Here is a 25,457-nt window from a genome sequence, read left to right on the forward strand (position 1 = left end):
CATAAGACCAACCGTCATAAGGCTACAGACACTGCCAGCCATGTCCTGCCTCTAAAACAAGAACATTTCACTGTTTTTTAGCCTTTTAACGCACACACCAAGAGCAGATTTGCTGCTCTCTTTTTTCAATTTTTACAATATTTTTCTAGAGATATACAGATCTTTTTTTCTAAACCAGAAGAAGATAAAAAAAAATGTCTTCCCGGGCGCAGGAGAGGAGCTCTGGCGTTCAGCTGGGGAGCGCGCTGCTGCCGCTGCTGATGCTGTCGCTGCTGCTCTCCGGTAAGAAACAAAAACAGCCAAAACCGATCGATGTTCTGGCGCATTGATAGAGCGATCAGATGTCCGATGGATTAATATCCCATCTCCTCTCATATCTGAGTGTGTGGTGACGGTGATAGGGGCAGGATAAATGGATGTAATGTGAGAAGGTTGATTGTTGAAGCCAGCGTTTTCTCACTTTATGGAGGCCACCCATTCGACTTCCACCGCCTTTACCAAAAAAAACTGTTAATTCTGCAACCACTTCTTATTTCCCCCTCCTGCGGCTCTGTTTAGCCTCTGATGACAGCCAAATTGGTGTTGTGGTGTTTTAAATGGGATTACGATGCACTATAAATACTGGCTTAGACTGCGCACATCCAGCGATGATCGCATCCATAGATCTGTGTGACTCAGTACTGGAAGCAATGGGTAGAAAGAGGCCTTTTAATAAGGTGCTAACAGAGTGTCATTGGTGTTTACAGCCCCGAGCAGACACAAACGTCCATATGGGTGCCATTGGAATAGCATATGAGTTTAAATAAACCCGTGATTGCATGAAAACTGAGAAGGGGGACGAGGGTGGAAGAAAGTCACAACATGCTTCCTCACAGTGTGACCCACATCTCAACAGATCCACAGAAACATGACACAAACTGAGAATGAACACACAAAAAAGCCCTGATATGAAGAAGCCTGCGCTTTCCAGTGGATGTAAGCCAACTTTTTGCATCATGAGAGCATCATACAAGCCAAAAAAAAAATGGAGCTGCAACATAATGATACCTACAGGTTATCAATGATTAAACTGTTATGTGTGTAACACTCAACAAGTAAATCAGTAGGTTATCTTTGGCTTGGATAGACTCCATCACTGTTTGCCCACATCAGTAAGAAATAACACATGGAGTAGAAAACAGCATTTACTGATTATGTATTCAGTTTTTTCTTTCATTGGGGCCCATTCACTTGGCCTTTGTGCTTCCGTTGAATAACAAACAAGGCTGGACCATTATGCAAAGAGAGATCATTCAGTGGTTGTATCCATTACAAAGAGAACCCAGTGTTTTTCATCTTTCCGAAATCTGTAGTGGTCTATATATGCTGCACACAATGAGGAGATCACAGAAGACTGGGTTTTCATTCATCTAGAAGTAATGGGGGAACAAATGTGTCATGCATATTTTGGAAAATTTCAGTTCCATCCAATTTCATTGTCATCTTCAAACCATGCTGAAGAAGACCAATTAGTCACATGAGTGAGAATGACTGTTCACATGCACAAGAGTGTCCCCTCTTTTTTATTTTTATTATTACCATCTTTCTGGTTTCTATGATATTTGGGATAAATCATTCATGTGCTACATGGCAAACCTGGTTATTCCTATCTCTGGCCACGTGATCATTACAGTATCCAGGTTTCTGGATCATCTGTGTGGAGTTGTGTTATCATTTCTTACCATCTTAACCGATGTCTTCTTGGCCAAAGCGGAATGTTCAGAAACCTGGGAAAGTGTTTCAATGCAACAGTATCGCAGTTTCTATCGGTGTACTCTGGGTAGCATATTCAGGTTTCTCAATGTGTAGATATGATTATCTCCATATTTCTGAAATAAGAATAAAACTGTTACATGCACAACTCATAGCCATGACACTCAGTGATACCAGCTGTGTTTTGGTCTTCTTGTCTTACCAAACTGTGCATTAAATTAAAAAAAAAAACATTCTTCAGGCACTCATAGTAACCAGAGACATGCCTTAAAGGCCTTTTTTGAGGCAGGTATGTTAGTTAAAACAATGTCTATTGGTTTGCAAATTAGATGAGATAACTCACACTAGTGTATTGTAGATGGTGTCATTGCCATTTGTCTTTTCCACCTAAATGAAGATACCCAAAAGTTTATCATTTGCTGGCAAACTTGTTGCATGGAGATGCTACTAAGCAACAGTTGCTTAGTTCTTTCATTTCTTAAGAATGTAGACCATGCTGAAGTAAAGAAGAAAAACAAATAAATCCATTTCATTATCTCTGTGTAAGTGGCTAAATACTGAAGTAAATCACATAAAATGTGTTTAGACTTATTATTTTGAGATACCCCACAAGTCAAAAACAAAACCTTACATATCTGACCTAATCAGTCAAAATCTACATCATTTTGTATTATCACCCACATGCTAGGTGGATTAGAGACTAATAAGGTCTACCCACTGGCCAAGCAATGGTTTATTCATTCATTTCCCACAAATACACGCATTCACATTGCATTTAAGGGTATTTAATTCAGACCGGAACACAATCAGTAATGCAGCTTCTAGTAATACAGTTACAGATTTTCATGTGTGGTGTGTGTGTTGTCATTTGGAAGAAAACCAGCTATAGATCAGGCAAGTCTGCCAGACAGTCAGCTGCACTTGCTCCTTTGACCATCAGCGTTTTACCTCTGCTCTGTACCTGCACGGTAACAGTTCCCTCACAGAGGCGCTAGAGGGCAGCAACACAAAGAGAAGAGGAGGATGTTCTGTAAAAGCGCTGGCATTTACTTCAAACAGGCCGAAGTGCAACGTTAAGCAGCATTAGTAAATACAGAAACATCAAATTATCACAAAATATCAGTGTGACAGCAATGTATTCTGTGTGGATCCTAAATGGAACAACTATTCCAAACTTGATATAGGACTTGTGAGCTGGAAGATATGGGTACAGAATTTTTTGATTCATGGGCACTGTGGCTTAGTTGGTTAAAGTGCCTGTCTAGTAAACAGGAGATCCTGGGTTCGAGTCCCAGTAGTGCCTTTTCACTCAAAAACTACTGACTTACATTACAAATTAATTAATAGCAGGTATTAAGTTCTCCAGTAAATATCAACAGAGTAAAATGTTCTACAGTGTCATTTACTGAAAATATTATCTATGCATCATACAGCACCGTAGTAGAAACAAAACCCATAAGTGTTCTCCACAGCTTAAATAGTCTTTATAGTTTGGTAGATTTTGGGGAATTGTATATTACAATATCACAAAATAACACCAGGGAGGTTCATTTTGCTGAATCACAGTGATGCCAAAAGTTCAGTCAAAGTCACAAATACCAATATCCACACAATAAAGAACAATATGATTCAAGGTCTGAGTCTGAACCCACAGAAAAAACTTTGGAAAGACAGTCATGATGTTTGGAATAACCCATTTGCTGAGTACCATGAAAAACTGTAACAGTAATTGTACCCAGGAGACGTATTATTGCTTTAAAGAAAGTGGGTGATTACAGCAAATATTGATTTAATTTAATTTTAGTACAGTTTATCTCTTGGCACCTTTGTAACAGAAAATTACAAAGATTTTTTTTCTTTTATAGGAGTAAACTGAAAGTGCTAAAGCAATCACTGTAGAAACTGAACAATAAAATTAAAATACTGGCAGCTGTGGTTGCCAATATTTTGCTGTATTTTTACAGTGTTGCAGTCATAATTGACTGAAACATTTCATTTTTGTATGTGATTGCAATACTCTGCAGTAGAATAGGAGGTTTATTGTTTAATACTGTAACTAGAGTTTACAAAATTTATGGTGTTGCAGCTGTATTCAAAAATAGTCGCCTGTAAATAATAACTTTTTCTTCATTGAAAATGTGTAAACATGGCAGCCAACTGGAGATTTACACCATAGATAACAATCACAGAAAACGTTCAGTGAACAATCCCTGAAGGTTCCTATTTGCTGGAATGTGTCTTTAATATTTATGACCCAGGATTAAGATCTACCAACTCTGCTTAACATTTAAAATGTAAATAGCACTAAAACACCTAAAATAAGAAAGGGTGAAGGATAAGGGAAATTAGAATGTTATATATCAGGAACATCTATTTAAAGGCAGCAATGTATAAAAACTGTAGTCTATGAAGCATACTTTAGAAACCATGGAAAAATAATTTAACTTAATGTAAAATGAATTCATAAATTATGTAAAAATTGCCTACCTCAACAGATCAATGTAACATTATCAATAATATTCTTGGCTGCCTGAATCAAGTTGCTGGTCTAAGCAGTGCTTTGTAAATATCTTAAATATCAAACTGAAACCTAAGTGCTATTTGAAGGTTTAACATCCACCGTCTGTAAAGTGTACCTTAGAACAACCAGACTTTGTGACTCTACTATAAGTAGACATAGTTGTCAATAATACATAATAGTAAAAGGGTAGAGGGGAGAAGAGGACATGGAACAGGAAGTAGCTTTTAAACTATCAAGCTCAAGCCACTGGTCAATATTTTCCACATCTGATATTAGTTTGACCTGAAAAGTAGTAGGGCTTAATATGGATACAATACTGCAGGAAAGTAGAATGGACATTGTGTCCCTGCCTGTGGCACTGTGTTTTTGTCTGTTATATGTAGTGGTGTTCACATAACACAAACAAGGTAGTGACATGTGGTGATGCTGCAGGCTCACACAGCACTGGTTCTATGTGTTATTTTACAGAATTCAGAGTGATCACTATTTAGTCTGACCATTATATAATCAGAGTGAAGCTTCTCTATCGCACAGGATTTCTCCAACTCCCCCAAGAGTTCTCCATAGTCATATATATATATATATATATATATATATATATATATATATATATATATATATATATATATATATATATATATATATGTATTCTATCTGAATTGGTTGCATTCTGGCTGCTGCAGTGCAGAATGCAATATAGCTTTATCCAAAGCAGGGGGCACTAGAGGGAAGACAGAAACAGATGAAATCGACTGTCAAGAATTTAAAGACAGCAAGCTGTGGCTGAAATAGCATCCACAAAAATGTGTATGTGTTATTTAAAACAAGTGCAACACTTGACACCAAAACTACTGTGCACCTCCTGAGCATTACTGACCCTGACTGCTTTAAACTTGTAGTCAGATTTGCAGCAAGTCACTTGTAATTTGTCACTTGTAACATTTGTCACGCGCTAAAAGGTTACATGTAGTGACACAATCAAGGGTTGAGATGCCAAGCAGCAACAGAAGTGGAGGATAAGTGAATAACAAATAATGTCTTGTCCCACCCTAATCCAACAAATCTTCAGTGCACGTAATATTTTCCCTGCGGCAGAGAAACAAATAGCCATTTCCCCACCAGCAGATCCTGACTGCCCGAATGCCACACAGAACAGAATAATTTGTCCACCAGAAATTGAAGAAACTAATCTGAAACCAGGTCTGCTTTTTCTACCTCGCATCTTGTGATGGTAGCTAATATTGCCCTGGGGACATATAGATCACATTTAAAACCCAGATAAAGTGGGTTTTAACTGCTTTGTGGTGAACTTGACAGGCTCTGAAGAATGTGAAGGTCAGAGGCCACAGTCAAAGGAGCATCAGTTTAGATTCAGTCTTTTGTCTTCAGTGAGTGGTGATACTTTTAGGGATTCCATCACACTGTCCTCATAAATGATTGCCATAGAAATCACCAAGCATTTCTGAGATATCTTCTAAATGGTTAGCTGCAGGCTTTTGTGTAGCTAAAGCAGCTTTAATTCACTCAAAGAATGCTGTCTTTGGTTGCTGGTCTTCAGTGGACTCTGAAAAGCTTTGTCCATGCCATCCCACAGATGCTTAATTGGATTGAGATCTGGAAGTGGGAGGGTTTAGTCGAGACTAGAGTGAAAAAAAATCACTCTCATATTTTTTGAAAATTTCATGGATAATCCAAGGATTTTAGTTTTAGGAGCTGTCTTTCCTGTTGAAATGGAAAAACATTTGTGAATACTCTGAAAAACTGCATCTGCTCGACAGTGTGGCAAAGATATGTAGTGCTGCCTCTCCAACTCTGTAATCCTGTATAGCCTTTATCCCCCTTTTAATACAAACCGGATCATAATGTGGTCGTCATTTTTCATTTTTGTGAAATTATAAGCTTTACCTTCTGAAAGCGTATTTTTCCCGCTAATGTGTGATGCAAGGCAGACGTTCTATTAAATTAAAGCTGATATTTTTACTAACATGTGAATAGGATTGTATGAATAAGTCCAACCTAATTAAAAAGTGGCCACACAGAGTCGGATAAAAGCAATGGAGAGGGCACAGGAAAGGTGATGTAACAGGCCCACTTTTGTTTTTATCTTTCTTTTCTCTCTTGACCTTGCAATACAAGGGCACAACTGAGGGGAACAGAAGGAGGCAAGGGAGAGAGAAAAGCATGCAGCGGAGGGAAGTAAAGATGGAGAGAAGCAGAGCAAAACAGTTATTTTAAGGGTGGTATATGGGTTGGAAAGAAGAGGTACTGGGAAAGAGGCGTGAGTGGAGGCAAGGGAGGTGGACAAAGATGGGGAGAGGAAAGAGGGAGGGGCAGGGAGAGGGAGGAGTCGCATGAGGGTGCTTCACTGCAGTATTTCATCTGTTAGCAAGTCTCTGCATCTGCCTCTCTTTCTCACTATCCACGGGACTGCTGAGTCAGCAGGAGCAGGAGCCTGTATCAAACTGCTTCTCACGCTGTAAATCTGTGTACACAGGCACATACGTGTACGCTTTGGTCACACGTGTGCATCAGCGGCGTCTGCTAGGATGCGCTGCCGTTAGCTGTGCCTACAGATAGGTCAGTATGCAGGGATGACATTGACTTAGCACAGCTAGCGGGCTTAGCTCGCTGCTGACAATGCACACCTTGCAGCAGAGTGTGTGTACGCATGTGTGTGTTTATTAGCGAGAGCGTGAAGCAGGTGCTGCGCTGCATCACAAGACACCTGACTGGGGTGGGCTGTGCACATGGGAGAGCTGCGTGTGTGCATGTGTGTAAATTATACATATGGACAGTGAGAGGTGTGGTGTAGAAATTGCATGTGTGTGTGTGTGTGTGTGTGTGTGTGTGTGTGTGTGTGTGTGTGTGTGTGTGTGTGTGTGTGTGTGTTCTTGTACTTGCTACATTGTGAGAACCATTTTCTGCATTTAACTATCAAAGTGAGGACATTTTTACAAAGTGAGGACATTTTGGCTGGTCCTCACTTTGAAACAGCCATGTTTGAGGGTGAAGACTTGTTTTTAGAGAACAGGTATGAATTGAGGTTTGGTTAGGGTTAGGGTAAGGATTAGGGTTAGGCGATCAGTTGTGATGGTTAAGGTTAGGGTAAGGCTCCAGGAAATGCATTGCGCCTATGGATGTCCTCACTAAGATAGAAGTACAAACATGTGTGTGTGTGTGTGTGTGTGTGTGTGTGTGTGTGTGTGTGTGTGTGTGTGTGTGTGTTCTTGTACTTGCTACATTGTGAGAACCATTTTCTGCATTTAACTATCAAAGTGAGGACATTTTTACAAAGTGAGGACATTTTGGCCGGTCCTCACTTTGAAACAGCCATGTTTGAGGGTGAAGACTTGTTTTTAGAGAACAGGTATGAATTGAGGTTTGGTTAGGGTTAGGGTAAGGATTAGGGTTAGGCGATCAGTTGTGATGGTTAAGGTTAGGGTAAGGCTCTAGGAAATGCATTACGCCTATGGATGTCCTCACTAAGATAGAAGTACAAACATGTGTGTGTGTGTGTGTGTGTGTGTGTGTGTGTGTGTGTGTGTGTGTGCGTGTGCGTGTGGTGCAGAGAGGCAGGCCTGTGGAGTGGTGCAGCAGCAGTGGGAAGGGAGCCAGAAACACTCGACTGCAGAGGAGAGAATGGTGCAGAGTCCCATCACACACGCACGCACGCTCAAACACACTCACACGCATGCTGAGAGAACGGCACAGATTCTGTCTGGGGAGTGTGAGCCCATGCTGAGACATAATGCGAGAGGGCAGGACCGAACTTGAGAAACCTAAGCGAGACTTTAATTTCATTTCAAGCTATATTATGCACAGTTATGTGTATTTGACTCTCAGTTTTGAATGCTAAATCAAAATACTGTGGCTTAGCAGAGTACCATTTACATGTGTGATGCTCCACTGAACCGCGTACATGATCTATAGCTTCTTTGTATACAGGTCAACAAAACCTATCATGATCAATAGATCCGAGAAGGGGACAAAAGCGTTTTGGCAATCCTGCCACCCCTCGTGATGACCTTATCAGCTGCAGTGATTGTACATGACATGAATACACTCCACACAATAAACAAAAGTCCCTCCCGAGTCCTTCATTAAACCCTTAAAAACTCATCTCTTTCTATCAAAGCTACATCTTTTTAATTTCCATGAAAATAATCCTTCCTACTTTAAAATCACTTACATATAAATCAACACTGCTGCCTACTTTAAAATGTGCAGACCTATGAAATTCCCACCTCTCTCTACCCCTGCAGCTGGAGCACACCAGCTCATCCACAAGTCTGCTCAAACACAAGAAAACTACTCTACGCTTCACAATAGCAACTTATATTATTGGAGCAATGCAGTCAAATAGACAGCAATGGTTCATTGGATTTGTTACATCTGAAGCCCCACAGACTGTCGGTACAATGCAGTTTCAACGTGGAAATGCCCAACCATGGTGTCGCTCATGATGTCGACATATAACAAAATCAGTAATAACTAGGTAACACTTGATTTTCACTGTTGGTTTAACATACTCCTTCAGTCGAGCAAACTATTTTATTTATAACATTTATAAATCAGACTTACACAATACCAAAGTGACAATCAATAATTCAGCTTATTTCCACCATTGCCCTCAACTAACTTTGTAAAGATCAGTCCACAGTGCCGAAATGCATCATCCTCCAGTTGTACAATCACATCAGTGATTTTTGAAATCTACAATAAAATACTGACAATTATCATTATTCTGTAAAATTCAAAACAAAACAGATTTTATACACATACAGGGATTGATTATCTATATCTATATCTATATCTATATATACACACACATAGGTATATATGTAGGCTTATACTGTAGATTTAAATGAATTAAACTAACCTGCTTGAATCACCACTTCCTGGGTGCTGTTTTGCTGTTTCTGTACTGAACAGAGCAGTGGAAATGTTCAGTGTATTTCTGGATCTACAGTCACTTTGCTCTGGATGCCTGCATTTAAATCTGTTATGCGAGTTGAGGAGGTCACATCAAATGACAGTCAGACTGAAAGACAGCACTCTCCAGATGGAGTGCAGAAGAGGCGTTAGCAGAAAAACACATCTCCAATACATATTGGAAAGTTGAAGCTGCTGAGGGATTGCACTTTTCAGCTTTTGTTCTGAACATTACTGATTATGTATGGAATCGTATACCTGTCAGTAGTGTTAAATGAAGGATTGTGGTGGCAACAGGATACAGGCCTTGACTTGATTTGCTTGATGATTTCATTAGATTAACAAATTTGACAAAGTTCACAAATGCTTGGTACTGGATGCTGACATTCACATCAGTGACTTGTGGGTCTTACTTAAAGCTGCTGTCCGGAGTTTGAATTGCAGCGTCTCCCAAAACACTGGTGGTCCCACCCTCCCTCCCTCTGATTTCGCCCCTTTATTTGTGCACGCGCGCAGTACCTGAGAGGAGTGCACGGAGTGCTGCAGCATCTTGCCTGTTTTGCTGGTTTCCACTCTTCTACATTTAGTACATTTAGTAAATAATAAAGGAATTACGTTAGAATGCTGTATTGAGTCTAACTTGTCCTAATACCAAAATAACATGAATCTGCTAGGACGAACGAGTAAAGTTTCAATATGTGATTACACTCGTGTATCCCTCTCGATGGCGTTATCAAACTTAGTGCATTTACGCGTGTATATGTGTTACATTGTTTATTTATTTCTACCTAGAGTTCAGAATTGCATGACTCCTTTGACGAAGAGTATGTCCCAGACGCCCCAACATCTTCCTCCAGAGGTCGGGCATCTAAACGAAGCCGTCAGGCGGGCTATGGAGGTCGTGGTGCGACGCGAGCACCCCGAGCCAAAAAACGTCCTACAGTCTCTTGGCCTGACAAGCCGTGGGATTGATAACTTTTCTGGAAGTTGCTGATCCCTGATGCTCTCTCCTCCACAAGCAAAACAAATGTGCGCGCGGTTGCGTAGTGCATAGCTCGCCCACCTCTGCATGGGCGTGCTTGCTGTGCGCGTAACCGTTGATTGACAGCATGACAAAGCTGAAGCTCGAACTTGATTGGCTAGCTGCCGACCGGCGCTTTTTGGAATAACATGGGGGTCTATGAGAGGAAGGCGGAGCTCATGAATACATTTTCATATCGCGTCATACTAACATTATATTATAGTATCAAACTAGACTAACACATTTAAGCTTTGTTAAACAATGATACATAAATTGAAAACAAACGGAAACTCCGGACACGAGCTTTAATCTTGGGGTGGGCAAACTGGTCAAACAACCATGTCATGATCTTTTGGCACACAATAATGCTCCCCTGACTGAATCAAAATTGTCACCACAGATTTCATTGAATTCATGTGGCTACTTGATAGTTGTACATACAACTACTGGGAAACAAAGCCTATCACTTCCACTCAAGAGCAAAGGCCCAGCTCAGTAGTCATTCATCTCTGCCTCTGTGATTCAGGATGTTGACATAATGCTGTTGTCTGTTTATGAAATAACATTCAAGATCGCAACGTGTATCCAACTAGCATCGTCTTACTTGTTTCCCAAGCAGTCACTCTTTTGTTTAATTCATACGAAGAAGGAATGCTTAGCCACTCCTGTTCTTTATTTCATTCAATGTGCTATATGTATTTTATTATGAAAGTTAAGATGCAGCTAGCTCAGTAGTCCTAGCCTGTCCCGTCTCATGCTTCTTTGCAGGTCACTGTTGAGGCAATCTTCAATGTCATTCAGTCATATTTCTCTTGAACTGCAGCTGATAAAAGTAGGTGACTTATCATGGCCGGAGTTTATGGCGTCCTTGCTCTGCTTTGCAGCCTTGGTGAGCTTGGTGCAGCTGTATATGGACCAATTCTGTCACCAGTTGCAGTCCAAGACAGTAATTTGAAGTGTTTACAGAAGGAGAGACTCACTGGAGAGGACATTAAGAACATACTGGGGCGAGGTGGTTACCAGAACTTGGACTTTAATTGCATGTTCTGCATAAATATTTTCTAAAAACACATTATGTGCAAAATTAAGATCAATTCACGATTGTCAGACTGCCCTACCAAACTTGAACATGAGGTTTTGACCTGAAATTACACCTTAAATAAATAGAATAGCTTTATTGTCATCATACATTAAAGCTATTCTATTCTATTCCATTCGTTGGACTTGAACATGAACAACATGCACCTGGTTTACTGTTACACTTGATTTAAAACATGAAATATTATTCAGTCATTATTTTAAACAATTTTGTTCACATTTGCTTAAATTCCATACAAACTGAGAAAATACATATTATTTGTTGTTGTATTAGCGTTACTGAAGCTGATGTTTTTATTTATAGGTTGCTCATGCATGGATGTGCTTGTGACCAATTACATTAATGCACTAAATGGAACAACTGTCAAAATCTCCTGCACATTCACTTCCTGCTACAAGATGGACGCCACCAAGTTTGTCATGAATTGGACCTATCAAGAATCATTCAACGATACAGAGGAGATGGTAAAATGGCTCGTCTTTACCTGTCTAACAGCTTTAAATCTTAAAATGATGTGTTTTAAACACTTAATGTCTCTCTATAGTTTATGGCATACTATAGGAAAAAAGGAATGGTGGCTCTGCGTTCAGATCGGTTTGGAGAGAGGGTCATGTTTGCTGGAAACCTGGATAAGAACGACCTTTCAATCACTCTGTCAGATGTTCAGTTGGAGGATGAGGGGATTTACAACTGCTACGTGAGAAACCCTCCGGACCGCATCCAGGGACACGGAATCATACAGCTCAATGTTGTCACAGAACGTAAGATACTAACCCTACCTTCCTTCTGCAGATACACAATTACAAGCTGTGTGTTTTCTGAAAGATGCACTCCCAGATTTTCTTATAGCTCTCAATTGCATTCCTATATTCCAGAAACTCTGGAAATGTATTTTTAAGAGAGAGTTTTTCTATTAGAGTCTAGATTTTCCAGCAAGTGATACTACTTCTGCAACAAAATAGTACTCCTGACGATTTCAAAAATGTTACGTAAAGTGGCAGCACTACTTGAATTGCAAGCGGATGGCAGTTGTTGCTGATGAATAATTTCCACATGTACATTAAATGATGCCACTCCATATGAGGCTGTGTCAGGGTAGCGGTTTACACTGTTGTGAATATCCACACAAGCAGATACAAGCTACAAATGGATGAAATGCGGTGCCATATTTTAGGAATAAAAGTGTGACAGGCATGCTTGCATGCCTCATGATCACATAACTGCATGAGTGTGTGTTTCCTAGAGCATGAGGACCTACTGGTGATGAGTCAGCTTTTTACTTATTAATGGCCAACAAGAGGTTGAACTTAGTCTCTCAGCATCTCTCTCTCTCTCACACGCACACACACATATGGCACAGGCTAACTCAGCAGCACTTTCTTTCTTTCCACTCTGTTTAATCAGCCCAGTAGAGCTTTTAGCCAGCACTGCACTTGTCTCTCAGTCTTTGTCTACAAACTAGTTAACCCCCTCCTTTCCTTTCCTCAGTTCCCCCTCCAAGGGACTCTACCATTGCAGTTGCGATTGGAGCATCAGTGGGCGGAGCATTAGCTCTGCTGATCCTGTCAATGGTAGTGGTGAAATGTCTCCGTCGACATCGGAAACAGGAACTGATTTCAGAGGAAAAAATGGAGGAGGAGGGGAAACTGGAGGCAGAAGGTGTAGCGGAGGAGGGGACCAAGTAAGAAATCTTGCTGTGACATTACGGCCTTAATCCTCAATTAGGAACTAGCAGCAGCACCGAGATCAAAAAGTAGTTAATGGTATGCTAGTCCTGTTTTAGTGGCATATGCTGATTCATAATGGTAATGCTTATTAGGATGCAGCAGCTGTTCTAATGGCATATGCCACTTACAAACAGCATGTCATTTTTGTTCTGGCTGATACCATTCCCCCTCCAGCATGCACTGACTGCTACTGGCATATTCCATTGCTGATTGTGATTATACCATCACTGAGTGCCAGAGTGAATAGTTGCTGTGCTGGCTTATCCTCCACATTTAAGTTTACAGCTCTGAGTTTTACACTGCACTGAGTCAGCACTGGAATGTGGCAGTAAGAAGTGCCAGTGTAAGTGGTTTTTCACTAATGGACAGTGGCAGTTGAAGAGCCAGTAATAATCATCATGTGTCAATGAATTAAGACCCATTAACACCCACATTCTGTCCTTAAAAGCAAAATTCTAAAGCATCGACCAGGAGTCAGGAAACTCAAGTTCACTAGAGACAGATCAGCCTTGGTATGGCCAAATGATGATAATCTTGACAATATGGTAACAATGGTAATACATAACCATCTTATGCTGGCATGCAGTGTAATAAAACACACCACTTCTTTCTGTGTGTAGAACAAATATGCCTTTAGTCAGTTTTGCAATTTGGTATATCGCAGGTTTATAATTTGGTTAATTGTTGGTGCACAAGGAGTTTTATGAACACAAAAGAAAAACACTACAGTGAAGACACAACTTTGTCAATGGATTAAGCACTTCAAAATCATTCTATTGAAAGCTAACATGTTCTCATGTTGTTGGGTCCCCCCTCTCCTACATCTGCAGACAACCATAGCGGATCATATGACTGAATCTGTGACGCTCCTACCCCCAACACCTCATCTTGTAAGTACCCGCTCATATCATCCAGTTCTTGTCTGTTGCAAACACAATGTGGAGGTTACCTTGACCTGAACAGTATAAAGAAAAACAGAAAATTCAACTAAGCTACATATCAGTACCAGTCAAAGTCAAACCAAACTGACTTGGCACTGCTATCATAGCATTGTTAGCTTTTCACACTTTGTTGCTTACTACATCAAGAGTTTCATTTAAACAGAAATTGAAATGATTCTGTCATGAACGTAATCAAAGCCTGGATTTTGTAATGTGTTCACCAAATCCTCTCTCAAATGAACTGTGGATGTGCAATAGTCTCAAAAGTGGCAAAAAATAAATGTCGATGATGTGAATCAAAAAGCCACAACATTAAAACCACTGATACCTGAAATAAATAACCTTGATTGTCTCATTACAATCGCACCTATCAAGGGATGGGATACATTAGGCAGCAAGTCAACAGTCAGGTTTTGAAGTAGATATGTTGAAAGTAGGAAGAATGGAAAGTATAAGGATCTGAACGACTTTGTCAAGGGCCTGAGTGTGATGCAAGAGAACGGCAAAAATAATCTCCAAAACAGCAGGTTTCGGGGTGTTCCCGGAATGAGAGGATTAGTGTCTACTAACAGTGGTTCAAGCAAGGACAAGCTGTGAACATGCAACAGAGTCATAAGTGCCCAACAGTCATTGATGCTGGTGTGGAGTGAAGGCTGGCTTATGTGGTTGGATCTGACTATGACAGACAGGTGTCACAACATTCTGTTCCTTGTAGTTTGCTGCATATGGGGCTGAATAGCCGCCAACCAGTCAGAATGAACACAATGTCCACTGAAAGCATCTACAATGGGCACAAATGTCAAAACAGAACCATTGGAAGAAGGTGGAATGGTCTGAGAAATACAATTTTCCTGTGTCATTTGCCTAGGGAAGAAATGGCAGCAATACGCATTATGGAAAGAAGGCAAGCCAGCTGAGGCAGTGTAATGCTCTGGGCAATGATCTGCGGGGAAACTAAGCATCCTGGCATTCATAGGGATGTCACTTTGATACAAACCACTGACCTAAACATTGTTTAGGTCACCTGTTACAGCAGAGGTATTCCTTGTTGGCAGTGGCCTCTTTCAGCAGGATATTGCAACCTATCACACCGCAAAAATGTTTCAGGAATGGTATTAAGAACATGGCAAAGAGTTGAAGGTGTTGATCATAATCCCCTCGAGTGTCTGTGGGATGTGTTGAAAGAATAAGCCTGGTTCATGAAGGACCCACCTCACATCTTAGAGGGCTTTAAGGATCTGCTGCAAACATCTTGGTGCACAATAACTCAAGACTTCTTCAGGGACCTTGAGGAGTCTCAACGGGTCAGAGTTGTTTTGGCAGCGTGAGGGGGAACCACACAATACGAAGCAGATGTTTTCATATTGTGGCTGAACAGTGAAAATGTGCATCTGCATGCAAGTATTAATGCTTCTTTGTGTTGTGTGCCAGATCTCTCTAAATCCTGGCTTTACCTCATGAGAGTTTTATTTAATGGGACATCTACTAGCATATTACTGAAGTCAAAATATTGTTCTCCATTTCTCTTTTTTCTTTCAGACATGTGCACCCCTTCCTGAAGATCTATAGTGACCACTGCTTGAATTGTCCACTGATACTTCCATCCCCTCTGCGTGTGTGCGTGTGTGTGTGTGTGCGTGCGTGTGTGTGTGTCTGTATTATAAATGTGCTGAATGTGTCTATGTGTGTGTGCAAATTTCTAAATGTAAGATGTGTCTTTTTCCTTGAAGTAATCCAGGGACTTAACGACTAAACACTCATTACTTCATTCATAGCTTCCAATGGCAATAGCATTAGACGTCTTTCTTATAATACAGACTGCCGTTTCATAGCGCACTATACGACAGGCTAGGGCTGGGCGGTATGACCTAAAAATTTATACCACGGTATATTTTGAATACTAGACTTTTAACAAAAACACAACATTAATAGTGTGTCATCTTTGCTCTTACACTTTGAATAAATGTGACTTTCAATTTTGTCCAAAGCCTTGGAAGAAAACATACAAATCGCCTGCAGCTAACTAATAATAGATTTGTGTACTTGATGGAAGCTAAAACTATCTTAACTGTCACACTGTAAGGCAGATGTGTGAGTATCAGTTATATAGCAGGACACTGTGCTGTTAGTTCCACTGTCTCATATGTCCAATGTTATTTTTGTATTTTTTGGTTAACATCTTCAGGTTTACCATATTGTTAGCATTTTGCAACATTGCCTTAAAGCCATGTCTTTAAACTGCCCGTACCGGCACCATGTCTTAACATAGATGCAGGTAGTACAAGTGTAATGTCCTTCCACAGCTGGATTTTCTTATAAGGACAACAACTAGTCAGTGACTCAACCAAACGATGTTTACATGTGCCGATGATGTCTACTTGTGTCTGAGCCGAAGAGCATACTTAAACATTCCTTACAACTGTGGAGTTTTGACAAAAACTGAGTGCTCTACAGATATTGTAATTGTATTCACTTCATTTGACCTTTTCCACAGAAGACATTTTGGTCTGTCGCAGTGGGGAAAAAGCATGTGCTGCCGATCTCATTAAATGACGGCGCCATTCTGTTGAAGTGTCCCAATAGCTCTGTCAAAAATCACTCCCTATTTCCTATATAGTGCGCTATATTTACATTTTGCTTGAGTGTCTTTATTTTTTATGTGTAAAGTTTGTGCACTTGATAACCAATCAATCAATCAGGTGGTTCTTTTACATGTAATTTCAAGTCAATTCCAGAGAGAAGGGGCATAGTACATAAATGAAGTCTGAAATAATCCAAGTTCAAGGTCTTGTATAGTAAAAGAAGAACCTTCATATCAGCTCCAGGCTGGAAAGGGTGTTCAGTTATCATTTTTGTGGTATTTGTCAAGACTCTAGCTGAGGCATTCTGAACAAGCTGAAGACTTGTAGTAGCACAACTAGGAAGGGCAGAGGAAAGGGCACTATAGTAATCAAGTCTGAAAGATACAAATGCCTGAATTGCTGTGCACTCACAATTCTTCCAACTGAAAAAAAAACAGCACTAGCATTGGAAGATACTAGTACGAAGCTTGGATGTGAAAATTACTCTAATATGTTACTTGTACCTAGACAGACAGACAGACAGAGAGAGCCATGATTAATGTTATTTACAGTTGTGCTTTATCTACCATGACATATCAAAATATCTTCTGTGAAAAAGGCAACCAAAGCACCACATTTGTATGATTTTGACCTGTATCTGCCCTCTTGTCTGTCTCATTTCTCCATCCATTTTTTGTAAGCTGCTTTTGTTTTTGTTTTTTGGTTTAAAAGGAAAGAGGTACACTTAAGTTTTTCTTGGCCCGTCAGTGGCATAAATTGAGGACTGCACTGATTAACACAGTATTAGTTGCTTTTCAGAGCACTCTACGTGAGTTACATTGTATACTGTTACCAACAGCATAGCCAAATTTTTATATTCCTACTGCATGTCATACCGTCCACCCCTGTGATAGACACTTGTCCATCAAGCCTGGCACTGTATAAAGGAATGACATGCTGGAGTGCCTGAACAGAGTTCAGTTGCAGTTATTCATGGGACTAACGTGAGTTTTAGTATTGGAGCATACAATACTTGATATCTGTGACTGCATATCATTGTACAGTCATTTACACATAACATATGTTCATAGGAATATTAGTGACAGTATGGAGCTTTTCCCTTAGAATATGTCCATATAATACAAAAAACACATATTTTGTTTAAGTCGAAAACATATCAAAGACAATTTAAAACGAAAAACTAACATTGCACCCACAATCATATGACTATGTTCATGCTAACCTTTGTTAATATTTATGGTAGAATTTAATAAAGGTTGTCAAAACAGAGACCTACACACAGACAACAGTTCGAAACTAATTAATGCCATTAACCATATCACACGCTGATTAAGTGCTGAGTCCCAGCAGACAGCGATTTAGGAATTAATACCAAATGATCCACATTCAAATATAAGATGTTTACAATCACCACTGACTGCAAACTCTGGTTTATCAATAAAGTGTAATTATCCACCAAAATAGGTAGAATTTGCTATTTTGGCAACTAAAGCATGTACAGTGTACTATACTGCCATGGATGCATGTCAACCATTACATAGCATAAAGAAATATAACAAAAGAAATCTTAATTTTGTTCTCTTAAGTTTCTCAGAAAATCACTGCAATGCTTTTCAGGCATGTCTTTCACTTTCTGTAGCAATCAGATGGCGTCATTTATCAAATGTTGTCAAACATAAATTTCATTTTGATCTCAATTTTCATCCATGCATATAAATATTAACTTGTACATTTAATTTATAGTTTTAGAGGTATTTTGTTGCACTTTGGTATATTTTACTTGCCTCCTGTAAAATATCAAATGAACAACTAAATCTTAAATATATCACGTCCTGGACAAAGGCTCTGCACGGACTCTTAAAATATTTATCTTTTTATTATAACTCCCCACTGGAGTTCAACTGGTACCCTATTTTATAAGAGATAGAAAAACAACTATAAAATTGGTCATTGCGCCTCAATGCCTACACTTTTTAGTGTGTCTATGAAAGCAGATTAATATACAAAATAGCTTTGAAGTTTTAAAAGAAATTATTCTAGCTCTGTCTCCAAAGTGATGCCTTTACCTCAACCTTGTGTAAAACTGTAGATGTTGTTTTGCACATTAGCACACCGACACCTATTCTAACATAATCATAGCAGAAAGCATGTGAATATAATGGAAATGAGGAAAACATATAAAGTAAACAGACTATAAAGATTTTAAAATGGTCTTTTTGGAATGTGTGGTTGTTGATTAATTTGGTTGGACCACCATGAATGTTAAAAAAAAAAAAGTCTACATAGTAAAATACTTGATCACTTTAATGTACATCCAGCATGTGAACTTTGTTAATTTCTGAATGTCCTATGTTTTAACTGTGTTGATAAAACAGGCCAGCTGTGTCACAGTGTGATGTCTCTATGATACCTGGAATACTGGAGGGTGATTAGTCCCTTCCAGTTGACCATTCCTGGTATCTGACTTCAAATAAACTGTGTACAGGTCTGTGTTTAGGCCTATTAGGGTCTTAGGCCTCAAATAGGGTGTTTTTTTAAATGGCCAGAATTTGTTATTCAATATTACGGATGATGTACTGTGTAATTTCATGAAACATCTTTAGCATCACAGTGACAAACTGGTAATTTGTTGATATATTAAAATAGATGACAAAATGCTTTTAATTGCAGAGTTGTTTGGCTGTCACATTTCCTGGGACACTGCTGTCTGTGTGTAATCATGCATGTTTCAGTTGCAGGGTTTGTAGACCCATAATGTGATGGCAGGTTAACATTTGGGGCAAATTTAGTGCAGTTATTACCAGGAAGGTTTCGTTGGCAATATGGTGTCATTTATATTACTGCATTTTGTGTATACTGTATTTCTTAATCAGTGACAATGAAACAATCAAAAATATTGATATCATGTGCTAAATGGATTTATCATTGTGCTTTACGGTTTCCCACCTCCAGCTATGAATTTGCCCTGAATAGTTGTACCTTGTATCACTTTAAATGTTAGTGGACACCAAACTTATGCTTGCACAGTGCTGCCTGTGAACACGCAGCCTTCATTACATGCTGTATTTTAAATAAAGATTCAGGAAAACATCTGTTTTTTGTGCTTTTTTTTCTTGTATCCATTCATTATCCATACATGATAAACCTGTTTAGATTTGCTGAGGGTTAGAGTCTGTCCCAACTAACACCGGTCAAGAAGTAGGGAAAATGAGGCTGACATCTATAGAAAGAAAGCTATTTACAAATGGGCAATTCAGACTTCTCACATTATCTCACTAGCATTCCTCTCGAGTAAGCAAAAAAAAAACCCAAAAAACAGTAATCAACAAAGACATGAGGCCACATCAAGAGGTAACCCCTGTGGCTAAATAAATGAAGCCAAGGCGGATGTGCCAAAAAGTTCCTCACAAATGTGTACCTGAGCCTGGCTCCAAAACTGAGTCAGTCCCCATAGACTCTCATGTAAAAATGTCAACTAAACAAAAATGAAGATGATTACAGCCTGATAGAAAAACAGTTTTATTTTCCCTGTTCATAATAACTGTGGTTGAATTTCTATATAGCTGACCTGTTTAAGAGTATGGGTGTTTGAATGACAGGTGGATAATGTCAGGACGGTCCACCGCCTGCCTCAACTCTACTCCCACTCTATCTTATTGCTCATTTCTAGATTAGCCAGGAGAAATCAAGTACAAAGTGGTGAGTGCTCAGGAAACCTGTGGGTGACGTCACTCATATATACAGTCAAAGGGCTACATATAAACTCTACAAAGAGGGTCCCCAGCAATTCCTTAGCAGGGGCCGACTCGTCAGTGGATTCAAACCCTTCTTGCTGTGGCAGCATTAACAGCCAAACCACTATGTTGCCTTATAATCCTCATCATGTTTTTCAAACCTACTGTTTCTCATTCAGTTTCACAAAATGTCCTCTGATGCATCACATAAGTCTACTCGTTGTTTTCACTACTTTGGTATCGTAGACGATCATTACTTTTGAATATTTCAAAGAAATGCACTCTATGATAGCTCAAGTACTGCATGTACCACACGTGAGCTTTAACCAGTCTTACAGAAAAGGAAGCAAAGCTGCACCCGATCTCATCAGGGAGGACAACCTGGAGCTGCTCCACTGAGACTCAGTCAGAGGTGACTTTGTGAATATAGAGTATGTATTTTCAGCTTTTGCAGCTAAACAAGATTCATTTTGGCCCTGAACTAAAGCCCAAACCAAAAGCAATGCTGCATCAAAACAAGACAATGCTGGCAGAAGGCTATTGTACATTAAACAATGAAATACGACCCTGAAGGAGCATTTTGAGTAATTAATCTAAGTCTGAAAGCTTATCAGATGCCAAAATAGTTCAAGTCTCTTTGCAGTGCTCTGAGATAGGATTTTACAAGTCAGGAACACTTATCGAGGTGGCAATAATTTAATCCTTTATTACGGCATTTGTGAGGTGAACAATAGAAATACGACCTTCAGAATACAACGAAATCTACCAGCTGTGCATTCACACCTCTTTTAGTGGACATTGGTGCACCGTTCTGGATATGTCACTTTAAAACTACACAGAAGCAGGCCACACAGAACAGAAAGTAAGACTGAGACACAAAACAATAATTGTCATGCATCTAATTTATATGCAAATTACCTGACTTACATAAAAAAATGGAACTAATTTTGAAGCTAGTACTTATTACAAATGAAAGTTGTGTAGTTTTGATTCTGTTAAAAATCTTCGATCAAAAAACAACCAAAATAAAAACAACAAAGTGCAGTTAGTGATGGCTGTGTTAGATGTATGAAATATTTTCCATGCACGAAACACAGAATACAGCATTGGGTCAGTATGGAAAATTCTTATGAGGTCAGAGTAGAAGCATGTGGCAATAAGACCTATGAACAAAAACAAAGAAGACATGTACCACAATGATGTAAATTTTCCAGTTACAGTGCTACTGCCCGCGCACACTCACTCAGACACACCAAAGAACTTGCAATTCCAAACCATCATCTTACTAAAGCCTTGCCAACACGAAGCTAATCACATTAATTTTCAAACTACCCTCCTTACATCCAACTCACGAGAACCATATAAGACCACACAACGACAAACCTCCAACACAAAATCTCCAACAAGAGGCCAGCTGCATGTTCAGCACAGGTTTCATCACATATCGGCACTGACATCTGGTACTTAACAACTCTTACTTCCACAGTAAGTGTGTGTCTGTATGTACTGCAAACCTGCTGTTAACTTTAGACAGGACTCACCTTTAGATGGATGCCGTTTCCCACCGACAGACAGATGGATGGACACACAACAAAAACAACAGGACCACAAACTACGGCAATAAATCAGACACAGAAAAAGAGGAAAAGAACGCCAGGACAAAACAACACACAAAGAACAGAGTCAAGCATGCGGCAACATTAGAAAAACAACAAAAAAAGAAGGTAAAAATAGGATGGGGGCTGGAGAAACAAATAGAGGCAGATTGACCCGCTCAGGTAAAGAAGAAAGAGGAAGGACAGATGAAAAGGAGAGGTGGTGAGAGGCCCACCCCACTTGTCCTCCTCCACTCAGATGCGTTCTGAAATCTGCTCACTCACCGGCTGGTGCAGAGAGAAAGAGGGAGAGAGAGAGAGAGAGAGAGAGAAAGAGAGAGAGAGACAGGAAGGGGAGGGAGGGGGGTAGAGCAGGTTGAAGTGTGGGGTGAGATGAAGGTTAATCAGGAAGGTGAAAGTGGTGGGTGGGAGAAGATGGAGGTGTGAAAAAAAGAGAACAGAAAAGGGGCTGAGAGCTCAGTGTCTCCCAGTAGCTGTGTTCGGACCACCTCAGCTGTGTGGCTTCACTGCAGCATTTCACTGCCTTGGCCGTCCCAGAAACAGATCCTCCACTCCCTCCCTTTCTCCGCCTCTCATCTCACCTCCCTCCTTTGCCTCCTGTCGTCTCTCCTCCCCTAGCTCCTGTCATCCCCTCCCCTCCTTCCCTCCTGTCGTACCCTCCTTTCCTCCCGTGCCCATCCCGCCTTTCCTCCCCTTGAACTTCTCTTTCCTCTCACCCGTATCCTCCACTCCTGATCCCTAATGTTCGCCTCTCATCAGACTAACCTCCTCTTTTGCTCCGCCTTCCTTCTACACACAGCATCCAAGGTCACCCTGTCCAGAGGCAGGTGTGTGTGTGTGCATGTGCTCACATGTGACCGTGTATTGACGTGCATATGCAAAGACGCATGTCTTCATGTATGCATCTCATTCCCCTTCCCGTCATATGCATGTGTGTATGTAGCATGTATTCAGCGCTAGCATCGACGTGGTTGCTGACACATGGCTTGCTGCATTAAGGGACAGCACTTCTATCACTATCTATCACAGCTTCCCCACACACACTTGAACTTGGAAATGACATCAAATTTCAAGAGACAGATCACGTGACAGCATGTGGACGTGTGGGGAGGCGCATATGTGGATGTGTGGGGAGGTCAAGCATCCATCATGTTTGTGAGGATTGTAATGGAGAAGAAGGGCAAAACATGCAGGAAATGAAAACAAGAAAAAGGAAACAAATCAGAATAAAATCTGAAACCGAGATGCGTAATAATACAAATGATTATTATGTTATACTGTGTCTGATGAGAAATCTGTATGAAAAAAACTGTGGTTATCAAAGTGATGTCAAAGCATCAGACATAGAAATTATATTAGTGCAAATGTAGAAAGGCAATTCGGTAATTTGTAGTAAAAAGCATTATTGTTTGGATTGCATGAGTGGTACGGGTGAAATTTATACATTTTTTACTTTCAATGTTACATCGGTTTTCAAAAACAGGACAGATAAACATGAAATATCTACAGCCACACCAGAAAAAAATCAAGAAAGGAAGCCATTCAACAAACAAAAGGAATACTACACCAACTCTATAGGTTGGGGCATATATATTTTAGTGGCTAGCTAGGAGAAAATTCATACATCTCAACTGTTTCAATCAGCAATGAGAAAAACAAGTCCGACCATCTTGTTCTTTGCTATCTGCCTGCAGACAGATAAGCAAAATTAGAAGTGAAGTGTTTGTGGGGACTTTGTGTATGACTACTCTGATGGATGAATCATTTTCTGTGAGATGTCTGTCCAGAAAAGCTAGCAGTTTGCAGATGATAAACAGTTCCTTATGTTGTTGAAAAGTCAAGCCATCCACCAACGCCAGCCAATTCCGGCTACTAACGGTGATCTTGGCAGGTGAAGCCTACTAGACCTTGACATGAGTAAGAGGCAAAATGCCCTGCTTCCTTTAAGTTTTACGTGTCTTTACATCACTGAGAGAAATGGCCTTCAGACGGGGCCCTGCAGGGCTCTGACGTCGGTGATGACACTGTTAATGTATTTGAGGAGTGGTGAGGAAGTCATGAATCGAGTGAAGAAGGTCAGTCTCCACATTCAGGTTGTGGACTTTGGTGATCCTTCACTGCCACAGGATTGTGCTGAAGGCTGAGCTGAGATTGATGGAAGCTAGGCTATGATTGTGTAATGTCCTGGTGGTTCCATGTTTTGTAGCATGGTGTGAAGGACACGTTATTGCCTCTATGTGCCTCGCAGGCAACCTGTACGGCATCTAAACTAGAAACGGTATCTGCCTGTTATGGCAGCCCTGATTTTAAAAACAAAGACAATAAATAATATTGTTTATTATGTTTTGAGAGGATTGTTTGTCTGTATATGTAGCCCTGTGACAGACTGGCGACCTGTCCAGGGTGTCCCCTGCCTTCGCTCAAGTCAGCTGGGATAGGCTCCAGCACCCCCTGCGACCCTAATGAGGATAAAGCGGTGTATAGAGGATAGATGGATGGATGTTTTGAGAGGAACACATTTTCACAAATACATATGTGATCAACCAACCTTTAAACATTGAATTTTTGCTCTTTCATACTGGAAGTATTTTCTACTTTGTCAGATTGTACGTGACAAGGAGAAAAAAGGTTTACGTAAATGACAATCCAGTTTAGCTGTATGGGAATATAATATTTTCATGGACAGGATTGTTTGTAGAAGCTTTTTATATAGAATTGTATAGATTTGAAGAACAGGTGATGCAGGACAGGTGGCTTGATTAGGCCTTGAACTTTGTTTTACTTGCACATACTAAGTTCAGCCAAAAATGACAAGTCTTGCATATAAAAATGGAGCAATCAAGCAGTGAGACAGTTAGTAATGTTAACATAGCTAGCTGCAACTACAGTTGTTGGCTTTGTAGTCATTCTTAGTGAGATCCTAATGTTTCAGTATGAAACATCTACAAAAAGTGAATGTAAAAACTGTCTGAAATCCCGTGTTTTCATGCACACTGCAGATATACTGTTTTTCAAGCATTTATGAAACAAATCAAATGATAAAATAAACCCTGTGTAAGGACAATACAAGACATTTTCACTGCAGTGAGGCATTTTGAAAAACGAACTCAACAGTTTGTCCTTTAATTATAACAAGTCTCTTCAGCGTCCTACTGTAAAGCTGAAGAGGGAGAAAAAGAGACAGACAGATAAAACATGAGTCATTGGAGAGAAAACATGCCACAGGACAAAATCAGATCCTGTCAATGCATTAGCTTGCCAACACAGAGGTATAGCAAAAGCATAAAATAGGAGCAGCATGAAAGTGGAGACCGGAGTAACGGATGCAGTGAAGACAGGGGTATGTGCTATGGAGGAAGCACCCAGCTCCTGTCCGACTCCAAGATCTTCTTAAGTAAGGCTGACTCAGCCTGACTGCGCTGGCTGCATATGCTTGTGTGCATCCATGTGGCAGCAGACATCACCCTCCCACCCCTCACCCCCACTCACTCCCCAATTCGTTCTATCCCCTCCTTCTCTCTCTCTCTCTCCC

General features: G+C 40.2%; 1 protein-coding gene and 1 non-coding gene across 2 annotated transcripts; both read left to right on the forward strand.

Annotated features, from left to right (window-relative positions):
• scn2b (sodium channel, voltage-gated, type II, beta) lies at positions 1 to 19,665 on the forward strand. Its single transcript, XM_022214657.2, has 6 exons — positions 1 to 282; positions 11,629 to 11,789; positions 11,870 to 12,086; positions 12,814 to 13,006; positions 13,883 to 13,942; positions 15,533 to 19,665. The coding sequence occupies exons 1-5, from the start codon at positions 195 to 197 to the stop codon at positions 13,890 to 13,892; spliced, it is 669 nt and encodes a 222-aa protein (XP_022070349.1). The 5' UTR covers positions 1 to 194; the 3' UTR covers positions 13,893 to 13,942; positions 15,533 to 19,665.
• On the forward strand, positions 2,982 to 3,055 carry trnat-agu (transfer RNA threonine (anticodon AGU)). The gene has a single exon. It is a non-coding gene; the product is annotated as a tRNA-Thr (tRNA).
• Positions 19,666 to 25,457: the final 5,792 nt, after the last annotated feature.

Source organism: Acanthochromis polyacanthus, chromosome 13 (genome assembly GCF_021347895.1).
Source record: "Acanthochromis polyacanthus isolate Apoly-LR-REF ecotype Palm Island chromosome 13, KAUST_Apoly_ChrSc, whole genome shotgun sequence".
NCBI classification, from domain to species: domain Eukaryota; kingdom Metazoa; phylum Chordata; class Actinopteri; family Pomacentridae; genus Acanthochromis; species Acanthochromis polyacanthus.

Bases quoted from the DNA above. Each gene is read 5' to 3' on its own strand.
- scn2b (XM_022214657.2), top strand. From the start codon at position 195: ATGTCTTCCCGGGCGCAGGAGAGGAGCTCTGGCGTTCAGCTGGGGAGC. The intron at 283-11,628 runs GTAAGAAACAAA...TTTTATTTATAG, and splicing joins GCTGTCGCTGCTGCTCTCCG to GTTGCTCATGCATGGATGTG. The intron at 11,790-11,869 runs GTAAAATGGCTC...GTCTCTCTATAG, and splicing joins TCAACGATACAGAGGAGATG to TTTATGGCATACTATAGGAA.